General features: G+C 45.4%; 1 protein-coding gene across 3 annotated transcripts; it reads left to right on the plus strand.

The window, feature by feature from the left end:
• Positions 1-8: 8 nt before the first annotated feature.
• tiparp (TCDD-inducible poly(ADP-ribose) polymerase) lies at positions 9-17,982 on the plus strand. 3 transcript variants are annotated; one of them, XM_086125586.1, is made up of 7 exons: positions 9-356; positions 1,145-2,298; positions 11,546-11,735; positions 12,026-12,213; positions 14,150-14,455; positions 15,923-16,180; positions 16,649-17,982. In XM_086125586.1, the coding sequence occupies exons 2-7, from the start codon at positions 1,337-1,339 to the stop codon at positions 16,836-16,838; spliced, it is 2,094 nt and encodes a 697-aa protein (XP_085981712.1). In that variant the 5' UTR covers positions 9-356; positions 1,145-1,336; the 3' UTR covers positions 16,839-17,982. The 3 variants fall into 3 exon arrangements, with proteins under 3 accessions (XP_085981712.1, XP_085981710.1, XP_085981711.1); XM_086125584.1 differs by having other exon boundaries at positions 10-356; positions 1,312-2,298; XM_086125585.1 differs by lacking the exon at positions 9-356 and having other exon boundaries at positions 377-2,298.
• Positions 17,983-18,876: the final 894 nt, after the last annotated feature.

Below are 18,876 nucleotides of genomic sequence, written 5' to 3' on the forward strand. Positions count from 1 at the left end.
CCACCTCCAGCAGGTTAGGAGGCGGGACCTGTCCCGGCAGAGGAGAGGCAGCATTGCACAGCACAGCAATTCCCCTCACAGCTGAGCTCCTTTCGCTGTGCTCACGGATCGATTGATCTCTTTGCTTTGCCAAACGGCTCTCGGACGGACACAAAGAAACGGCCGGACATTTGATAGAGACAAAGCATGAGAGCGGCGGAGGCATCAGAGAAACACGACGAAATTTACCCGGACTACCGTTTCATCTGCGCGCATATATTGTGGAGCTCTCCAACCGTGCTCCGCCGATGTGTTCACCGGTTGTAACCTACCAAAGAGCGCCGAGATCTGAGTGGTGGGAGGACTTTATCTCACAGGTACGGGAGTATTTTTCTTAATTTTTAGACGAAGCCACGACGTTGAAGGGACACTCTGCGTAGTGCGGTTGTTGTTTAGGCATATAGTCACGACGCACGTAGGCCGTAAAGAAGCCTAATGCCAATTGAAGAAACGTTTGTTAAATGATGAGAGGAAACTAAGCTAGCAAGCTGGATGAAAGCGCCCGGTGCTGTGGTGCGGGGGTCTTTTTCCGCTGTTCCGCCGCAGTGGATAAGTGTGTGTGTGCGTGTGTGTGTGTGTGTGTGAGAGAGAGAGAGAGAGGGAGTGTGTACGGGCGCGCGCGATGGCCGACGTGCAAAGTTGAGCGGGGGCAGCGACGTCTACACTGCACGTAGCCGACCCGGAGCTGCGTATCGGACTCCAGTGATCAAAAATACAACGTCCCGGGAGAGTGAGCGAGAGAGAAAGAGAGAGGGACAGAGTGGGGGGTAGTTATAGTTCCTTGCCACGGCCTTGATTTGCCCTCTTTCTTGGAGGCACAAGACCGATTTTTGCTAGGCACCCAAGACCGTTCGAATAAAAGCGCCATTATACAATTAGCACAAGATAAACGAAGCCGGCGACGGTGACTTTATCCACACCCCCTCACGCGGATTAGGTCATCTAGTTTTCGCTTCCGTTGTTGCTCGTGAATCGCTCATTTTTTCAAATTATTGCTCGTACGTGCCCGACGCAGTTAGTATGACGTTATTATTCAAGTGCGATCCACTTGGTTGTTTCTTCGTTGGTGTCGCAGCTGTTAAATACAGTCTAGGTTTCGTTTCAGCACATCGACGGTGCCGGCTCTCTTTCCAGGAAAGGAAAGGCGAGTTTTGAGTCAGCAGCGAAGAAACATTGCTTTATACGCCAAGATGACTTCACCTTGTGAAAAGGCCACGATATTCTAGGCATTACCTTTGATGACTACCCCTATCACCTCTTTTCCCCCTCCAGGACCGCCGAGGTTTAGGTGTGGAACATGGATAAAACTTTGCACATTCTACAGAAATCCACAGACGGTGTACGGACTGGGATCGCCTTGAACGTGAGCTTAAATGTGGATGAAGGGGAGGACTTCAGAGAGCACTCAATCGTGGGACTCTCGGACAAAATACCTTTGGTGAAACCTTATTTCAAAAAGAAGCAGAGGAAACTAGATGCCAAATGCCTTCACCGCGCCTTGGAGGAGCCCATCCTGACCTCTCTGCTCAGCGGCGACATATCGGGGGACGGCGTGTTCGTGCCGCGTAGTCAGGCTGGACGCACGCCGGGGAACCTTTGTGCGGCGGTCGCGGCCAAACAGAACTGCATCCGACCAGTGTGTGGCCTCAAAGACTCGCCGTCCGCCGACGGCGCCGCAGCAGGGACCGGAGATGTGGAGATGGCTGATACTACTGTGGAGCTGGAGGAAATGGAGCGCAGAGGGGAGCGACCTAAGGCAGGCCTCAAGGCTGCGGGGAGCACAGGGACAATAACGTCAGCCAGCAGGGACGTGCCTCCCATAGTTGCCCCTCAGGCTTCTCGTCAAGAGGGAGCCATCAAAAGTAATGACTGCTCAATTCACCCGAATCCCCTCCCTGTGAAAGACTACGGTGCACTCCAGGACAGCCACCCCCTACTCGTGCAAGCCCAGCTGCCTGACAATCGAGTGCTTTTTCAGGACAAAAGTGAAGAGGCCTCTCTGGACTTGGTATTTGAGCTGCTCACCCAGCTTCAGTATCACACACACCAGTCAGACTCTGTGGACATTTGTGTGGATTTCCTCCAAGGACAATGTGTGTACGGCAGTGATTGCGCTCACCACCACACGGTCCTGCCCTACCACTGGCAGATCCGCAGGAGCGACACTCAGACGTGGCAAAGCATCGCAGATGAATCCCAGGAACAGCTGGAGAGACTCTACTGCAACCCAGACAATGACCAAGTCAGACTCAAGTACCAGTAAGTGTCAGTCCCACTTTCGTAGTGTTTTTAAACCTTTGTGTGTTTTTGTCAGATGTTTTTTTTGTTTTGTTTTATGATGGCTCGGGTTTTCACTCAAGAAGTTGCCCTTTACGTTTTGTTGACAATCGACACACGCTGACAACACAAATGTTAGGAACAAAAAATACCCAATTTAAAATCTTGTTTTATCTTAATTTTTCAAATATATACAGGGTTAGGCTGCAATGTTAAATTAGGTTTCAACCACAAATAGCTGTTATGTGAAATGATGTTTGGACGACATGTAATTGACAATTAACAATGACAAATTAGCTTGTTGTTGTTTGCCTTTAGGCCGAGTCACTCCTGGTTCAGGGGTCGCTGCCGAGAGTTAAATGGATCACTACGGACTCGTATAATGCAGTTAGTTGTTGCTTCACGAGATACTGTAGGGTTGTAAGTGTTTCTAGAGGATTCTGTATGGTAAATGGATCAGTGCCAATGTCATGACGACAATGGCGCTGCAGTAAGCTGATAGGCTGCTTATAGATGATAAGCAACTTCTCATTCATTGTGTTGGAAACACGACACTTGTTCCTCCTTGGTTTCACCAGCGCTGGCAAACACGGGGCTGGCATGCACACGTTGGAGTGCAATCGTCCATCACATTAAAAAAAAAAAAATGTGGGTTTTATTTCATACACGCATGTGTAAAATATAGCATTTTATGTAGCCTGTCATTATCAGTGAATGGTTGTTTTTCTGTTGTCGTGTGCAAAGGTAATCTATCGGCTCCTCACCATATGACTTCCCATCTCCCCACTGTGATATTTGTGATTCATTTCCTGTAAGTCAGCCCTCTGCTTGGCTGCAGCTCTGTCCTAAGCAGACTTTAGAGCACTCATGGCAGAGCGTGGTGAACTTCTGTGACCCCCTTGTGCGGTCACTGACACAGCCGCACTTGGCAGCTTCTATCCCTCCCTCGGTCATAGACATGCACACAATAGAGCACACACACACACACACACACACACACACGCTCACTCCCTCTCTCTCTTTCTCTCCGCTCGCACGCAGATGCTCACGCGAATGAGAAAAGAGAAGCTCAGTGGCTCGCAGCTCTCACACGCACACAGTTTAGCAGACAGAGATAAACCGCTCTTTCACTCTCCTCTCACACACCCTCAAAGTTACCCGCACGCACGCACACCCACACCCACACACTCACACACACACATGCGAGCACTTGGCAAACCACGGTGGGGTGACATAAAGGAGCATGCCGTTTCCTGCGGAACTGTACTGTATGCATGCATAGTCACACACAATGAGACCATGCACGGTGACCTTGTTCTAAATAGGAAAAGTAGCTCTAAGAAGCAGTTGACATGAGTTTTGCCTTGTTAGTTAATATTCCTTTGCGTGCTGTATGCAGCAGGAACAGTAGATATTAGTTGGTTTCGCTACACCTCCGCAATATGAGCACAGGAGGTACCAGAAATGGATATATAAGGCACAGTGGTTCTATCTCACCACTGCATCAATAATCAACGTGTTAATTGTGTGAATGATGTGAAAAAGCGGAAAAAAGTATCTTGTTGATCGAAATGTGTCAAACGAGAAAACCACACTTGTAAATTACAAAACAAATTTGAGCCCTTTCTTCAAGGTAAGATCCACATTGCCGAGGCTTTTCACCATGTTACCGTTCTACTCCGGGTTTGTCCACATCTACTATACCCCTTCACCAGATCACCTGGGACCAGTCATACAAAGACGGATTAGAGGATTAGAGGAGGAACTTAATGCAGCGTTTGCAATGTTAGGCAGGGTGTGCACTCAAATCAAATGATGTACTTGTAAACAGGTTTCTGTACTCTACACTATATTGTCAATATGATTGATTAATCAATGACAATTCTTGGAAGATGCTCAGTGTCTTATTGGAATGTCAGATCCTTTGGCTTCTCTGAGTCGCCGCCGTACACCGAGTGATGTGGCCGTAAACAACTGAAATGGACTATGACGCAAAGTCAGGGGATTGAACATCGTTCATGTTTAGCAACTCGCTGCAAGGGGTGGGGGGGTGGGGGGAGAACAGTGTTCCGATCAGCAAACAGTATATTGAGGTACTGCAAATAAGTATTTTTGATTGACCCTTAATTCGGAGAGTCTGAGACGGACGGGCAAACAAACCAATGCCCTGCTGTCGGCCATTCATGATAACTAGTTGCCGAACTGCACACGCCACCTGACAGTTGAGTCGGTTTTGACCGCGTCGGTCAGTGCGCCGTGGGCCAAAAGAGCTTCTTCTGTTTAAGAATGTAGCGCTTCATCATATGTACCCCAGGCACAACTTGAAGCCACTGTGTACCTTTGACTGGAACGACCACATGCAGATTCAGCTCTGCCTGTATGCGCGACGATTTATATCAAGAGTTGTTGACTTCAACCGAAGCTCTATGCAAAGTGCTCTTCAAACAGGATATGCACCTGGTGATGTCAAACCAAATTGGGCTGTGAGTGTCTTCCGCCCTCACACAGCCAGACAGGCTCAGCTGGCTCCCGTGACAGAAACTGCACATGCTACAAAGGCAAATAAAATGTACTCTTTTGTCATTCGCAATCATTGCTCATCTTTTCTTATGCTGCACACGAATGCACCTCCACCGCACTAAACGACAGCCTTGTGTAAGGGGCCCTGGCCTCGCACCGCTCAATGGAAGATTTGCACATCATCGGTAATGCACGTTGAACAACAGAAGCAGCGTGCAATGCGGTTTTTAAAAAATAGTTGTTTTAAATGATCAAATTAATCGATAACATCAATTAATCGCCTAGATGAGTGACTCTTTTTTTATCTGGATAGCTGCTTCAATCCCAGTGTCTTACTGAGCATATTCTTGCGACCCATCGGACTCGTTTAGCAGATGTCTTCATGAATGTAGCTCAGGTCATGTTTTGCAGGTATACTTAGCTGCCTATCACACGCCATTTTGCCTCAGTCGCTTAAAGCTCAATTAGTCACTAATTATCCACACAATTGACAAAGTTATTTGTGTTTAACTGTTGAATTGACAATCAGTCAACTATTTTGCCCATCCCTGGTAGGAGAGTGCAAGTGACTCTAGTTGTCCTTAAAAGTGCATCGACATGCTTGCCGACAGTGACGTCGCACGCCAAAAGGCCTAAAAAGAAGCCAATTAGGACCATAACAATGCCAATTTCCATAAGCCAATTTCCAATTAGGAGCATAACAAATTAAAGTCAACGTGTACGTGATTAAAATATGATATATATATTTTTAATTGCTCTTTCCATATCGTCTTAAAAACACACAGTGGCTTTGACAAGCAGTGGTTGAATGAACATACCTGACTCAGGTAAAAACCCTGACGAATCTAAACACCGCATTCTGATGAATATTACGCTTGTGCAATATGCAACAAAATCCACCTGTTTTTCCATCTCAGGGGGTGGCCATTTTGCCACTTGTTATCGACTGAAAATGACATCAGGGTGCTGAAGGGCTTAGCTTGCGATTGTCACGTGACCAAATCCAGAGAAGGTTCAACTGTGATTGCTCGTCACTTGAGCGCTCAGGCGCTGTTGTATTGACACGGAGTGGGTCGCTCCATTATTTTTTTTTTAATCTTGTATTTCATTTTATTTTTTTTAAACCCATAAAAGTTCTGGTCTACTCACCAATGGTGCTGTCGAAGCCTTTTTTGCTGCGCGAGCCGGCCGCCACATCTCTTTGATGTTGTTCTATAGAGGCTCAATCTGACCGGTCTATTCATGAGAGCATGCACAGGGTGATCACTACGGTTGCCTGAGTCAAATGATACAATCAATCGCCAGCCCAAGAGCACCCGCTGACTTTACAAGATTGACTATCATTATACCCTTGACATGTTTTGTCGTCTGTTATGTAGATCCAGCTCTTTGCGTTTCTGATTTTTATTATTTCGCCTCAACTCAACTCAACTGTATTTATAGAGCACTTAAAAACAACCACCGTTGTATACAAAGTGCTGTACATGGAGCAAATATCATACGTACAATAAAACAATCAATTGATAATGAAGACAGGAGAAAGCACAAAAACAGTCAAACTCAAATCAAGTCTGAGTCATGCTGAGTCAAAAGCCAAAGAATACGAATGACTTTTGAGACAAGATTTAAAGATTGGAAGTCTAAGTGTGAGTTCTGTGCGACACTATTCCCATGTGTGAATTGTCCACAGCACAGGTAAATCCCGTCCATATGATGAACAGGAATGAAGGCTTTGCTTATTCCGCCTGAGTCATGAAGTCAGCGCTGAGCGGGAATGCTGCCGTCATCATTTCTAGACAGACAAGTTACACTGCAGTAATCCTCAACGGTCCAGTTGTTGGTTAACTGCTCCATACTGCTGAACACGAGTTTTTATATGCAAGAAAAGGGTGTCTGTACTTTCTGTAATTCAACCCACGATTAGAACGCGCTATGCGGTGTTAGATTTAGAAAACGGAATGTCTCAAGCCCATTTCCTCTTCATATGTGTGTGTCATCAGGGCATGTTTTCGGGCTTGAAAGACGGCCTGCAAATTCTTGCATGACCTTGTGACAAAGCTCGCCTATGTGTGGGTGTATGTCTGTGTGTGTGTGGGTGCGAGCGTGTGTTTGTGAATGAATAAATGAGAGCTCACGATAGGGCTCTTTTGTTAGCCAGGTGATAAAAGGTTTGCTTGTCATTAACTGACATTAAGAGTCACAGAGGACTAAGGGCAAAGCGACCTGACATCACACTGTGTGTGTGTGTGTGTGTGTGTGTGTGTGTGTGTGTGTGTGTGTGTGTGTGTGTGTGTGTGTGTGTGTGTGTGTGTGTGCGTGCGTGTGCACATACTTGCATTCCATGAATCAGCAGGGTGAGGTCAGGTGTTGCTCTGCCTCTTTGTTAGTCACGAATAAGGATGGTTATTCAAATTAATATCCTTGGTGGATGTTCAAAAGGTAGATTTCCATAACAATTCTTTGTTAATGTTCTTAAACTATACTATTTCAAATTGTTGTCAAAGCCACAGAACACAATGGTTTGACTTGGTGTTGCAGTTTCCTCTGCAGCGTGTTTAGGTAGTCGACCACCTACCCAATTACAAACCATCAATTTACTGCATTCGGACCAGAGAAAGTGTGAAGGAATTCTTCAGAATGTTCTATCAATCAAAATAGTCCATATGAACAAAATTTCTAGTGATAAAAAAAAATCTGTGAAGACTTTGGTCATGCTCATCCCACACATCTTTCATTCCCCATTCATGTGTGATCCTGAAAGGGTTGTCTGAGATGTCTGTCTGTGTTTTCATGATCAACCTTTGTATTGGTCTCAGCTTCTACATGTGGTGGGTCTCTCTCTCTCTCTCTCTCTCTCTCCTGGCAGCATCTGAAGCTGATTACGTTCTCGCTCTGCACCCTGCATCTCTCACATTTTGTACCTCGAGCCTCTTGAAGTCCTCAGAACTGAGTGAAGGAACTCCCTGAACCATATGCAAAATGTTTGTAGGGTAGAGCAGAACAAGGGGAGTTAAATGAAACTTCGTGGTGGGGGGGAAACACTGATTCTCTTCAGAACATGCATTCATAAAACATTTTCATAGCTCACCTGGACAACTTGAATCAACATTTACAAGACGTTAAACCATCAAAATTGCGAAAGCGCACACACATGCATTAAGCGAAATGCGACTACAATGGAACTTGCAAGTTTACTGTGATCCTCACTACGTTCATAAAAACGTACCCCCCCAAAAACGGAACGCCAACTGAAACCAATCAAAATCCACATGAAAATGTCACAGGTTGCCATTGTCCAACGTATTGTTGACACTCAGGTGGTGTTTACACAATTCTCTCAGTAAAATGTTTAAAACATATACCTTAGGCAGAGGTTATAAAAATGTGTCCTTTTTGAAATTGAGCTCCAACAAATTGAAAACCATGACATCAGTCTCGGTATGTGAGTGTGTGTGTGTGTGTGTTTTGTGTATTCTTGTCTGAAAGGAGCATTCGTCAACAGATCTTATCGATGAGGTATATTTATCGAGGCATGACTGGATGAAGCTAGCATGTGTGTACATGAACCTGTCTAAAGAATGTATGCGAGTGAGCCCTCTGTTTCTTTTTTTTTTTTTTTTGTCTGTGACGTTCACACTCGTATGACTGATGCTGGTATGCAGGGCCTTGTGTGTGTGTGTGTTTGCGTGTCTGCGTGTGTGTGTGTGTGTCGAGCCGTGAGAAACTTTTGAAGGCATGTAGTATGTGTGCGTGTAGGAACCGGGCAAGGGTGGGGGGTGATTATTAACAGTCTTTTTTCCAATGCTGTGAGTTTTCTTAACTGTTTTTTTTTTTTTTTTAACACTGGGTGAAAGGCTTGTTGTTTTTCCAGCAACAGTGTTGCCTCGCCCTTCGCAATGAGCTGTGAACGTTCAGCTGCTTTGTACAGAGCAGGTTTGTCAGTTTTTTTTTTCTCTCCGTGGCCTGCCTCCACACCTTAAGCACACCTCGGTTCAAGTCAGCAGATGTATTAATTTTATTCTTTACACATGTAACGTACCAAGTTGACCTTGCCAGAGTGAGCGCCAAAAAATGTCTCTATTCCAACTTTTGATTAGCCTCCGTGTCCAAAGCACCCCCGTTTGAGTGCACTTAATTTAACTGGCGGAATTTTATTTTTGGAACATTACAAACCCAGTCGGGGAGCAAGGGAGGGCAGAGCTCAGTGAAAATGTCTGTGAAAATCACTGGCTGTCCCGTCTGCTGTCCAAATATTTTTCTGTTCGGGCCACACGGTGGGAGACACAATGGGTGGGCGGGGAGGATGCCTGTAAATGACACAAAAGTGCACTTTGTATACTGATAATAACAGTTTAAAATGTGCTTGCTCAACAGAATATACTGAACATGCCCAAACAGCCGTTGTGTGTATGTGTAAAGAGGGGGTTGTGTGTATGTATGTCGATGGGGTGGGGCTGGGGGGGGGGGGGGGCGTGCAGCTGCATCCGGAGGGCTTCCATCCAAAACAAAAGGAAAGAAGCAGTCCATCAAAGCATCGAAACAATGAAGAATGTACTTTTATCTGAATCCACGTGCATGCGCTGTACATTTTCTCAAATTTCTCTTTGATCCTCCTGGATCCTTCCTCTTCCTCTCTCGTAGGCCCGCAATTGCAGTTACAATTCACTTTCGATGTCATCATCAAACATCACGAAATGACTGGAAATGGCCCAAAGTTTTGCGTGAAGTACATTCTCTGAAGTACGTTCTCGGAACAGTCCAACGGTTCAGTCTGCATATGTTAAGCCTATTTATTCCAGTTTTACTTCCTCTTACAAACGCTCATTCGGTCACGCGATAACTAAGTAGAAACAGACTGCGACTATACCTGCAGTACATCCAGTTGATCTCGAAGTGTGCTCAGGCATGACTCGGCACCTTGTTTTGTGCAGTGGAGGTAAAGGTAAAGGTGCAGCTTAATCACTTATTGAGGATTATGGTTGAGAGCTCATGAAAAACTCCCAATTGTACCTGCTCAAGACGTTATAAATATTCCAAATAATTTTTGATACAGATATATGATTGGAATTTGTGTTTTCCTATGTCTCCTGCGAAGTTGACCTGTTCTGCTGAGTGAGGGAGTTGGTTGCCCATGTACCAGATTTAGCAGGAGTGTGTGAAAGCAGCAGTTTTGAAGTAAGCCGCCCGGGCACGGTGGCGATGCAGTGAATTTGCACATGAATGGAGAAGCTGTGTTGCGCCATTGTTAGCAAATGTTTGCAAAAAGTGCCGGTTTATCTGGTTTTGGTTAAAAGGTGGCATTACACAAACGGGCTGGCCCCCTTTATTTCTCAACTTCCGCACAATTGGATTCGATTTCATCCTTTGAATGCTTCCAGACAATCTTTACTTTTAAGCCACTTCCCAACGCACAGACATCACTAACTTAGTTTCCCCAGGAAGCACAATCAATCGGCCAATGAGTTAACCGTTAGCGTGCATGTTTTGTTTATTTTACCTGAATGAGTATATACAGTATTTGGCAATATTTTGTGCGCGTGTGCGCGCGCACGATCATCCGTCTCACCACTGTCTGTGGCCTAGCGTGCCAATATATGGTGCCCGTATTTATGCAAGTGTTATGTCTGACCCAGAAACACTATTTGCCAGAGGCCATATGGCAGACCAATGTAGATAGACTGTCAACCCCCCGCAACACACACACACACACACACACACACACACACACACACACACACACACACACACACACACACACACACACACACACACACACACACACACACACACACACACTATGAGGTGATGACCCAGCGAGCTTAAGAGAGGTCATGAACAAGCTACAGTATTTTGTTCAATAGCCAGGATGCTAATGCGCGTGTGTATATAAGAGCAATGGTGCTACCAAACTGCAAATCGTGTTTGTTTGTCATTCCACAAACGATGCTGTCGCCAATTAAGCTACAGTCTCTCATATCGAGGCGTTAGATGGTGCTTGCTGAGCTTGACAAAATAAAATGTTTGACTCAATGCAGACATATAGACAGAGAGAGAGAGAAGATGAACTTTTGTCGAACATGTTCAAATTGAGCAAATTCATTGCTTAACAGGATAAAATTAGTGTTTGTTAAAACGGATTTACAGCACTTTGGAAAATAGCTCTGGAAATATGTATCAATTCAAAATGTGCTCTTGTGTTGACATGAAAAATAACTGACTATTCCTTACTAAGTAATGATATCCTGGTATGCTAGCTTTAGCTGAATCAGTACTCTGTAGATGCGTATGTCATTGGACATGAGGGAAAAGCCGAAAGTCACTTCTTCATTATAAAAAGGCTCAAATCACAACATTGCAAGTGGTGAAATGCCGAGTAAAGAATTTTGGTGCATTGTTTTGTATTCCTTTTCCGGATTTAAATGCAGCTTCACCATCAGCCTTTTGATCACATACAGCATCATTACACAGTGTGTAGATTTCATGTTTCCATGACGACTTTCACGTGTTTCCACTTGTTCGCCGCCAAGTGATGTAAAAATTGTGTTTGTCCAGACGGGCTCATTGGCTGAGTAATTAGGTCCGGTCATATTGGTTAATATGCCTGCTTCATGAACATTGACCAGGTTACAAGAGAGGCTCATATCCCATGAATACAAATGACCGAGATTTTATTTTCAATAACGTCTTCATTTTCCACTGCGTGTTTCAGGGGATCGGTGTTTTCCCTGGACTTTGGAGCCATGCGGGTTTGTGACCTGAAGTTTGATCGTGTCCGCCGGCTGTCCACTCCCCCCAATCCTCTCGCCATGCCTGTGACGAACCCAAACCCCACCTCTAGCTGTCACACGGTGTGGAAGTACTACTGCAGAGACAACTTTGGCTGGAGGGAATACTCCGAGGTGAGGCGCGGCGCGCTCATGACCTCGAGTCCAGACACATTAACCCTACCTCGATCAATCAGTTTCGCCAGCAGCTGGGGCGGGATCAATACTGGCTCATCTGAATACACGACAGTGACACTTTACACTTGTAACACAGCTGTCATAATCCATTTGCATTTTTTCCCCAACCAAATCATCAACCTCTTATGTGCCCCCTTCCCTCTATTGACTGTTAAAAAAAAAAAAAAAGCATCTTAATGATCTTCTTTCCGTGTCCATCGCTTCCCCCTTCCACTTCTCTCCAATAGCCTGTGGTGAAGCTAATAGAAAAGGCAACTCTGAGGGGTCTCAAGGAGGTGCGATTCATTACGCTCCAGAACCAGTACATCCTAAACATCAGGGAGGGCTTCCAGCAGAATGCCATGTTTGGCTTCAGGCGTCAGATCAAGAAGCGGCCCATGTTCATGTCCTCGGTGATGCTTGCCCCTCATCTAGAGTAAGTAAAATATTTGACTTGATATGAAATATCCCTGAGCTGTGTTTACTATCCAGGCAACAAATGTGTCACAGACACCAAGGCAAAATCAGATTCGAGACTCAAAACATGCCCGTGGTGGTATTTCTGTTCAACCATTTCAAATGTGCATTCCGAATGAATGCATGTTGAGAATCAGTTGTTGAACAACGTGAAATTTATAAAGTTGAACTCGGAAAGGTGGAAACGCGAAGGTCACCGGACAATGTGTGGTGCACATTGATGAACTGTAGTCCATGTAAATGTGATGTCATGATATTGACAGCATAGCGAGTGACGAGTGGTTGATTCTTGGTTGGCTTGGCTTTGATCCGGTCACCAAAATGGCAACGTGCAGAAGCAAAGTGTCCTCTGAGTACACTGGTGGAAAAGGGCTCTGTGAGACAGAAACAGACAAGAACCTAAACCAAATTTTTCCTGCAGAAAAACAGGAAACCAAGGATGGAAACAAGCGGCTTTGAGATATCCCATTTCTCCCTGTGGCCATTTTCTCGAGTAGTGGGATGATTCGCACCCCTCGCCGCAGTGATAGTCCAGAAGAATGTGATACCAGATTCAAAACAAGTGTCATCTCACCTCATTTGCAGAGTTTTTCACGTCCTCGGCAGAGGGCCAGTCATCTGCTCTCATCCCACACTGAGCGAATTAGAACGAGCTGTTCGTACAGGACCTGGCAGCTATGAAAAGGAAAAAATGTAGGAGTGTCGGAGATGGAGGAAAGAAGATGAGATGGTGGGTGCAGGGGACACAGAGAGACAGTGAGTGAGAAAGCGAGGCGCACGGCCAAGAAAGTGAAAGATGGAGGGCGCTAAATGCCTTCCAGACCAGTTGAATGGAGTGTGAAACGTGACTGCGATCTGGAATTTGGAACCGGGGATTTTGTTCTCAACAGTTTCCAGTGAATCCAGCGTCCCAAGTTTTTCGTGTCCAAAACAAGTGCGCGCGCGCGTTAGGAACAACCAGCCAGAAGCTTAAAAGTTGAGGTTGTTTGTTTGAGTGACGCCGTCGCTCCTTTTCAATCCGCTGGTCCCTTGTTATTGTTTCATTTCTCAATTGTTTAGCGTCAATGCTTCAAAGCCCCGTGGGGATCCAGACGTCGTCGGTCGCGCGAGATCGACACCAGACAGACAGGATGAGAAAAACTGTCAGTGTGACTTAGAGTCAAACTGATCAAAATCTCTTGACAACACACCGCCCGGCTCACGTTCTTGTGGCTCATGGCACTGGCTTCATTTACAGCGGGAGAGTGAGAAGTTGACAGACAAACCGCTGTTCCTGTCCCACATGACAGACAAAGTGGCTTTTCCTGACACAATGACCGCTCCGCAATCTGCACTTCATTTGTCTCTCGCTCTCGTGTTTGTTGTTTGGCTTTCTCAGCTCCGTTACAAAACTGGCGTCGTCGTTGACGGGGCTGGAGGGATATTGTGGAAGACCAAGCATGGTCGTTCGAATAAACAGCATTTTGACAACAGCGAAGCTCAGACTGGGAAGATAACAACAGACAGTGGGGAGACAAAGGGGAGGCTCAGCCCTGAGAGGGGGAAAAAAAAAAGTCCTGGAGCCGTGCCGGCCCAAAATAAAAAGTATGAACATATGTACGGGGAAACCAAACTGCAAACTCCACATGGGAATGTCGGCGCTGAGATTTGTTGGCGTGGCGCGTTAACCGCTAGTCCACAGTTTTGACACAGCATTTATTACAACTAAAATATTTAATGGCTGGTTTTAGATTCCCTTTTCTAATCTTTTGATCACTGTCAATGCACAAATAGAAGGTCATGAAATTTATAATGCAGACCAAATCTATTTTACCTTCCATTACCTGCCGCAAATGAGTTGAGTCTGAGCGAGAATGTAATTGGGTAAAAAAAACACTTCCGTCTCTTCTGTCCAGGACTTTGGGTGGCATCGCTTCGTCTCCGCTGTCTAGTTCTTCCTCCTCCCTGTCGTCCGCATCATCAATGGATGTCACGGCGTCGCATCCGCTCTCCCCGACCAGCACCAACCCGCCGAGCCTTTTCCCAGAGACCTGGTTGCCCATGGCAGTGAGCCAAGACTTCCTGCAGGTGCCCGTGTCCCGCGACGATCGCAGCTACAGGACCGTGTACAGCTTGTTCCACAAAACGGTGGCGGAGACCAAGTTCAGGATCATTAAGATACTCCGGGTACAAAATCCTTTCCTCTGGGAGAAGTACAAAAGGTGAGTGGTGCGTTTCTTCATCAACCCTTTCCACGCAGTCATGCCGATCTAATTTAGCAACTTGTTACAGAATGAAAGACTGAAATAAATGTTTCACTCCTGAACTCTATTTTCCCCCACAAATTCAAAAAAAAAAAAAGACATGGATTCTCAGATTTTATTTTTTATTGTGTTGCCAAAGTACTGTTTTGTCAACCCTTTAGCGTTTATGGTGAGTTTATTTGCAACATACTTCAATGTTTTATGCATTGGGCATGGTGTTTGTATGTAAAGTTGGATTGACAAGAGGCGTTAGCTGAAGAAAGTATCGAAAACGCTGCGACGAGATACAAGCAGAAAAAGATGCTCTGTCATTGGCATGTATGCAAATCCAGCAGCGTTGCTTTTAATTCCCTTTTTATTTATTTTTTTGCCGTGACCAGAAAAATAAAATGCGTCAACCCCCTGGTTGATTGTTGCTGTTGCTGAGTATGTGAGCATTTCACACTCAGCTGGCTTTGCACAGAGACGTGATTACATAGGGCGGAATGTGAAACACTGCGAAGGGGAAGAGGAAGAAAGGCTAAATGAAACTAGCGCTGGTGGAGCTTCGTGAGAGCGAGCTGGCGTTTGTGTGCGAATGAAGCGGATGGGGTGATGTTTGGGTGATGGTGATGTTCCGTTTGTGAGCACAGTGGGCAAGCCACTGCGGTCGGAGCAGGGCGGGTCCTATCAGCGGTGACACACTTACACAGACTGGTACCGCAAGCGTTTCACAATGACTGGCGTTGTGTCATTCTAAGAGTGAGGCCCCATTCTGGTCATCACTTGATTACGCCCCCCACTCTTGTTTTGACACAGGAATCCTTCATGGCGTGTGTGTGTGTGTGTGTGTGTGTAATTGCATGCGCGTGTAAGTGCATGCATACTGTGCCATGCAATTTGTTGGTAAAAAAACTGAAGGGTATGTGTTTGGAATATGTTCAGTGGCTGTCTGTGTCAAGTCACAAAAGCGGCAGGATCACCACCGAGTTGGCTTTGGCCTGCGTATGCCTGATTGATCCGCTCACAAAACGAGTCGTGTGCGTGTTGCTCAAGAAATGGATTAGGCCCAATGTTCTGAGTGTTTTTTGCGCAAAAAAGGTTGTTCAAGTTTTAGGCTAATTTATCACCTGCATTTGTGCATCGGTAGATTTTTTTCATACTTTTTAGTGGGACAGCATTGAGGTGCCTATGGTTAGCATATTTACCTCACAGTCAAAGTGTCTTGATTTGACTCTCGCCGCAGCCATTCGCTTCCCGGAACATGTATTTAGAAGACTACGTTTTCCAAAGGTGTGAATTTGAAAATTTTGTCTCTGTGTGGTTTGTGATTGACGAGCATTCCAGGGTGTATCTTGCCCACTCTCAAGTGCTGATATGCATACCTTTTAAGACAAAATGAACACATGTGAATGTGGGACTGAGCCTCTTTGTCCAATTCAACAGGAAGAAGGAGTACATGTCCAGGCGGCTGTCCGAAATGGACCGGCTGCTGAGCGAGCGTCATCTCTTCCACGGCACCTCGGCGGACGTTGTGGAGGGCATCTGCAAGCACAACTTTGACCCGAGGGTCTGTGGCAAACACGCCACCATGTTCGGCCAGGGCTCCTACTTTGCCCGGAAGGCCGTCTACTCGCACAACTTCTCCAAGCGCTCGCCCAAAGGAGTCCACTGCATGTTCCTGGCCAAAGTGCTCACTGGCAGGTGTGTGGAAATTGAGCAACTTTTGACAGACTCGGCACCACAAAGTCAAGTCATCCAAGACAAGTCCACTGTACACTGACGTTCACGCTCATGCTTTCAAAGTGCGTTGCGGTAAATGTCCTCAATGTATAATGTATTTTATTCATAACCCCAGAGAGCTTTGCAAAGATTTATGGTTTATGGCTCTTTAGGCCTGCACAAACAAAGTGGCGGCATCGCGTAGGCTCATCTCACATACGTTCACCACACAAGGTTCATGCTCTGATATGAAGCCACATGCTCCGATGCTTATATTATTCAAGCTTTCTTAAGCACACAAAAGAGCAGCAGTCTTGTCATCATTAAATTTAGATCATCTTCTTCTCGATGCTGAATTATTCCGTAACCCTCCAGACAGGCGTTTGTCTGAAAACCACATAATGCTCTTAATTGTCACCATGTACTCAACACGGCCTCGTCTCTGTGCAGGTTTACTGTAGGAAATCCTTCAATGCGACGACCTCCGCCCATCAACCCCCGCGACGCCTCTAGTGACCTGTATGACTCCTGTGTGGACAACTGGGTGGACCCTCAGATCTACGTCATCTTCAACGACGACCAGAGCTACCCATACTTTATCATTCATTACGAGGAGGTACCCAGCATGGTAGCCCTCTGAGCACACTTTCTTTTTGGCTGCTCTGGTGGTTAGCCTCCCCTAACTCCAAAAAGCAGCCTAAACCGCATCTGAAGAGACGCTCGCAAACAAAGCTGTCAACTGGATTCAACCTGACTGCGCTTTTCCGTCAAGAACCACAGACAAGTCTAGACCGGACTCAACTGGACACAAGTAGACTGTCGAGCGACAAAAATCAATGTCACTCTCTCAGTACGTTCACATGCGCTAGAGAACACTCCAACGACTGCATTACTTAATACCCGTAAACATTGAATTGGATTTAATTTTGGATTGAAAACTCCTTGTGACGGGTAGAAGCGTGCAGTACAGTACAGTACATGGAGAGTAGGACCTACTACTTGATGAATGTGTGCATATAAACGTACTGAGAATTCAGTGGGGGGATGACAGCTTGCAACAGTCGTGCTTGGCTGGAGTCGTAAACCGTGTTAACTAGAACATTCAAGAAAATCTAATGATATCGCCCTTACCTTTTAGTAAGTAGTAGACAGTTGGCATCGTTGAGTTTTGTATTTCAAGGACGCAACAACCAACCAACAGAGGCAAACTCGGACCACCCCATTCATTAAAAACAACACCAAAAAAAAAAAAAGCAAAAACAAAATACAAAAAAACCCTGTGTGTTATCCCTGCTGCTGGCCTGTATGTTTTTCAAGCTCCAAGTCTACGTGTTGCGTGTTTCTATTTAGTGGACTTAAATCTCTGGGCCTCTTGAACCAGTCAATGGACGGAAGTGTTGAGTAAAACTTTTTCCTAATGGACATCTACGTACTGTAAGCCTTCACATGGAGGACTCGTACAAAGTTACAACTGTTCCTGGTTGGCGTGCGTTGCTGCATTGGCGCCCACTGCTTTATTTTCTGCAAGGGGGGTGTATAGTTTTCATCCTGAAGCTGCAGCTCTCTCTCTCTCTCTCGCTCTCTCTCTCTTGCTCTCTCGCTTCCCCTCCCTCTCTCACTCTGTCTTTCTGACTGCTCATGTTCAGACTGTAGACAAGTTTGATTGAGACAAACTGTAAAAACATTATTTGTTTATATTTGAACTTGTGTGCCTTTTGTTCATAAAAATGTTTATTTATGTTAGTTTAATGTAACATTGATTGAATAAAAAAACGGAAAACAAATATGCAGTAATGTGGTTTATTCTCATATTTGGCATGTTAGCGTTGGGACTTCCAGCACTTTTTTTTTGCAGATATTCCACTAAACGTACAGTGTTGGACGCATATAGGCCACCTGCTATAAATAACGAGCATCCTGAAGTTCTTGATTGTGCAATGTCACTCTCTTGGTTTCACCAGCAAAAGAAATTGATCATTTCAAACTTAATTCAACTTTTGCTGTAAGTCTGTATCTAGATTAGTGCCGCAGGTTTGCAAGTTTGTGTACACTAGGAATGTGACACCATCTCGTTATGGTGTTACATCACGATGGTTTTTTCTTCCGATCGATTATCGATATGCCTCAGCCAAGTATCGATCTTGTAAATGAATACAAGGCCGCTATAAAGGCTCCTTCATTGTGCTTAGTGAGCAATTACTTGGCGGTCCACTAGGGGCGCGCCTCACAGGAGCGGTGGGGAAGTGGGAGGAAATTGACAGGCGAGGAAGACAAGCAATGGGAGAGTACGCCGGTGAAGCAAGTGAAAGAGGGAAGTTAAAAAATGCGCCGTCATCACACAAGTCAAAGCTGTGGCTGCATTTTGGATTTTACAGTCGTACGGATGGAACAAAGGCAAGGGAAGGCAAATCAACAGCAAAGACATAAAAGACCCTGCAACAAGAACAACTGTTGGCGGCCATTGAAGTTGGTTTGAAATATTTGGCAAACGTCTTTGCAACTGTATGCAATATTGAAGGAATCCTGACCAAAAAAAACCAAAAAACATTTGCTCCATGCACACACGTGCGTAAATGAGATACGATTTAATATTTGTAAACAACCAGAATTTGATTTCTTAATCAAATTTTTTTTCTTCTTTTTTTCCAGTACATTAGAACAACACGGACAGTTTTGTA

This window comes from Hippocampus guttulatus, chromosome 12, assembly GCF_054856545.1.
Source record: "Hippocampus guttulatus isolate MCC_2025c chromosome 12, RoL_Hgut_1.0, whole genome shotgun sequence".
In the NCBI taxonomy this organism is placed as follows: Eukaryota; Metazoa; Chordata; class Actinopteri; order Syngnathiformes; family Syngnathidae; genus Hippocampus; species Hippocampus guttulatus.

Excerpts from the sequence above, each read along its gene's own strand:
- tiparp (XM_086125586.1), top strand. The coding sequence starts at position 1,337 with ATGGATAAAACTTTGCACATTCTACAGAAATCCACAGACGGTGTACGG. Across the intron at positions 2,299-11,545 it reads CAAGTCAGACTCAAGTACCA|GGGATCGGTGTTTTCCCTGG; the intron begins GTAAGTGTCAGT and ends TGCGTGTTTCAG. Across the intron at positions 16,181-16,648 it reads GCCAAAGTGCTCACTGGCAG|GTTTACTGTAGGAAATCCTT; the intron begins GTGTGTGGAAAT and ends GTCTCTGTGCAG.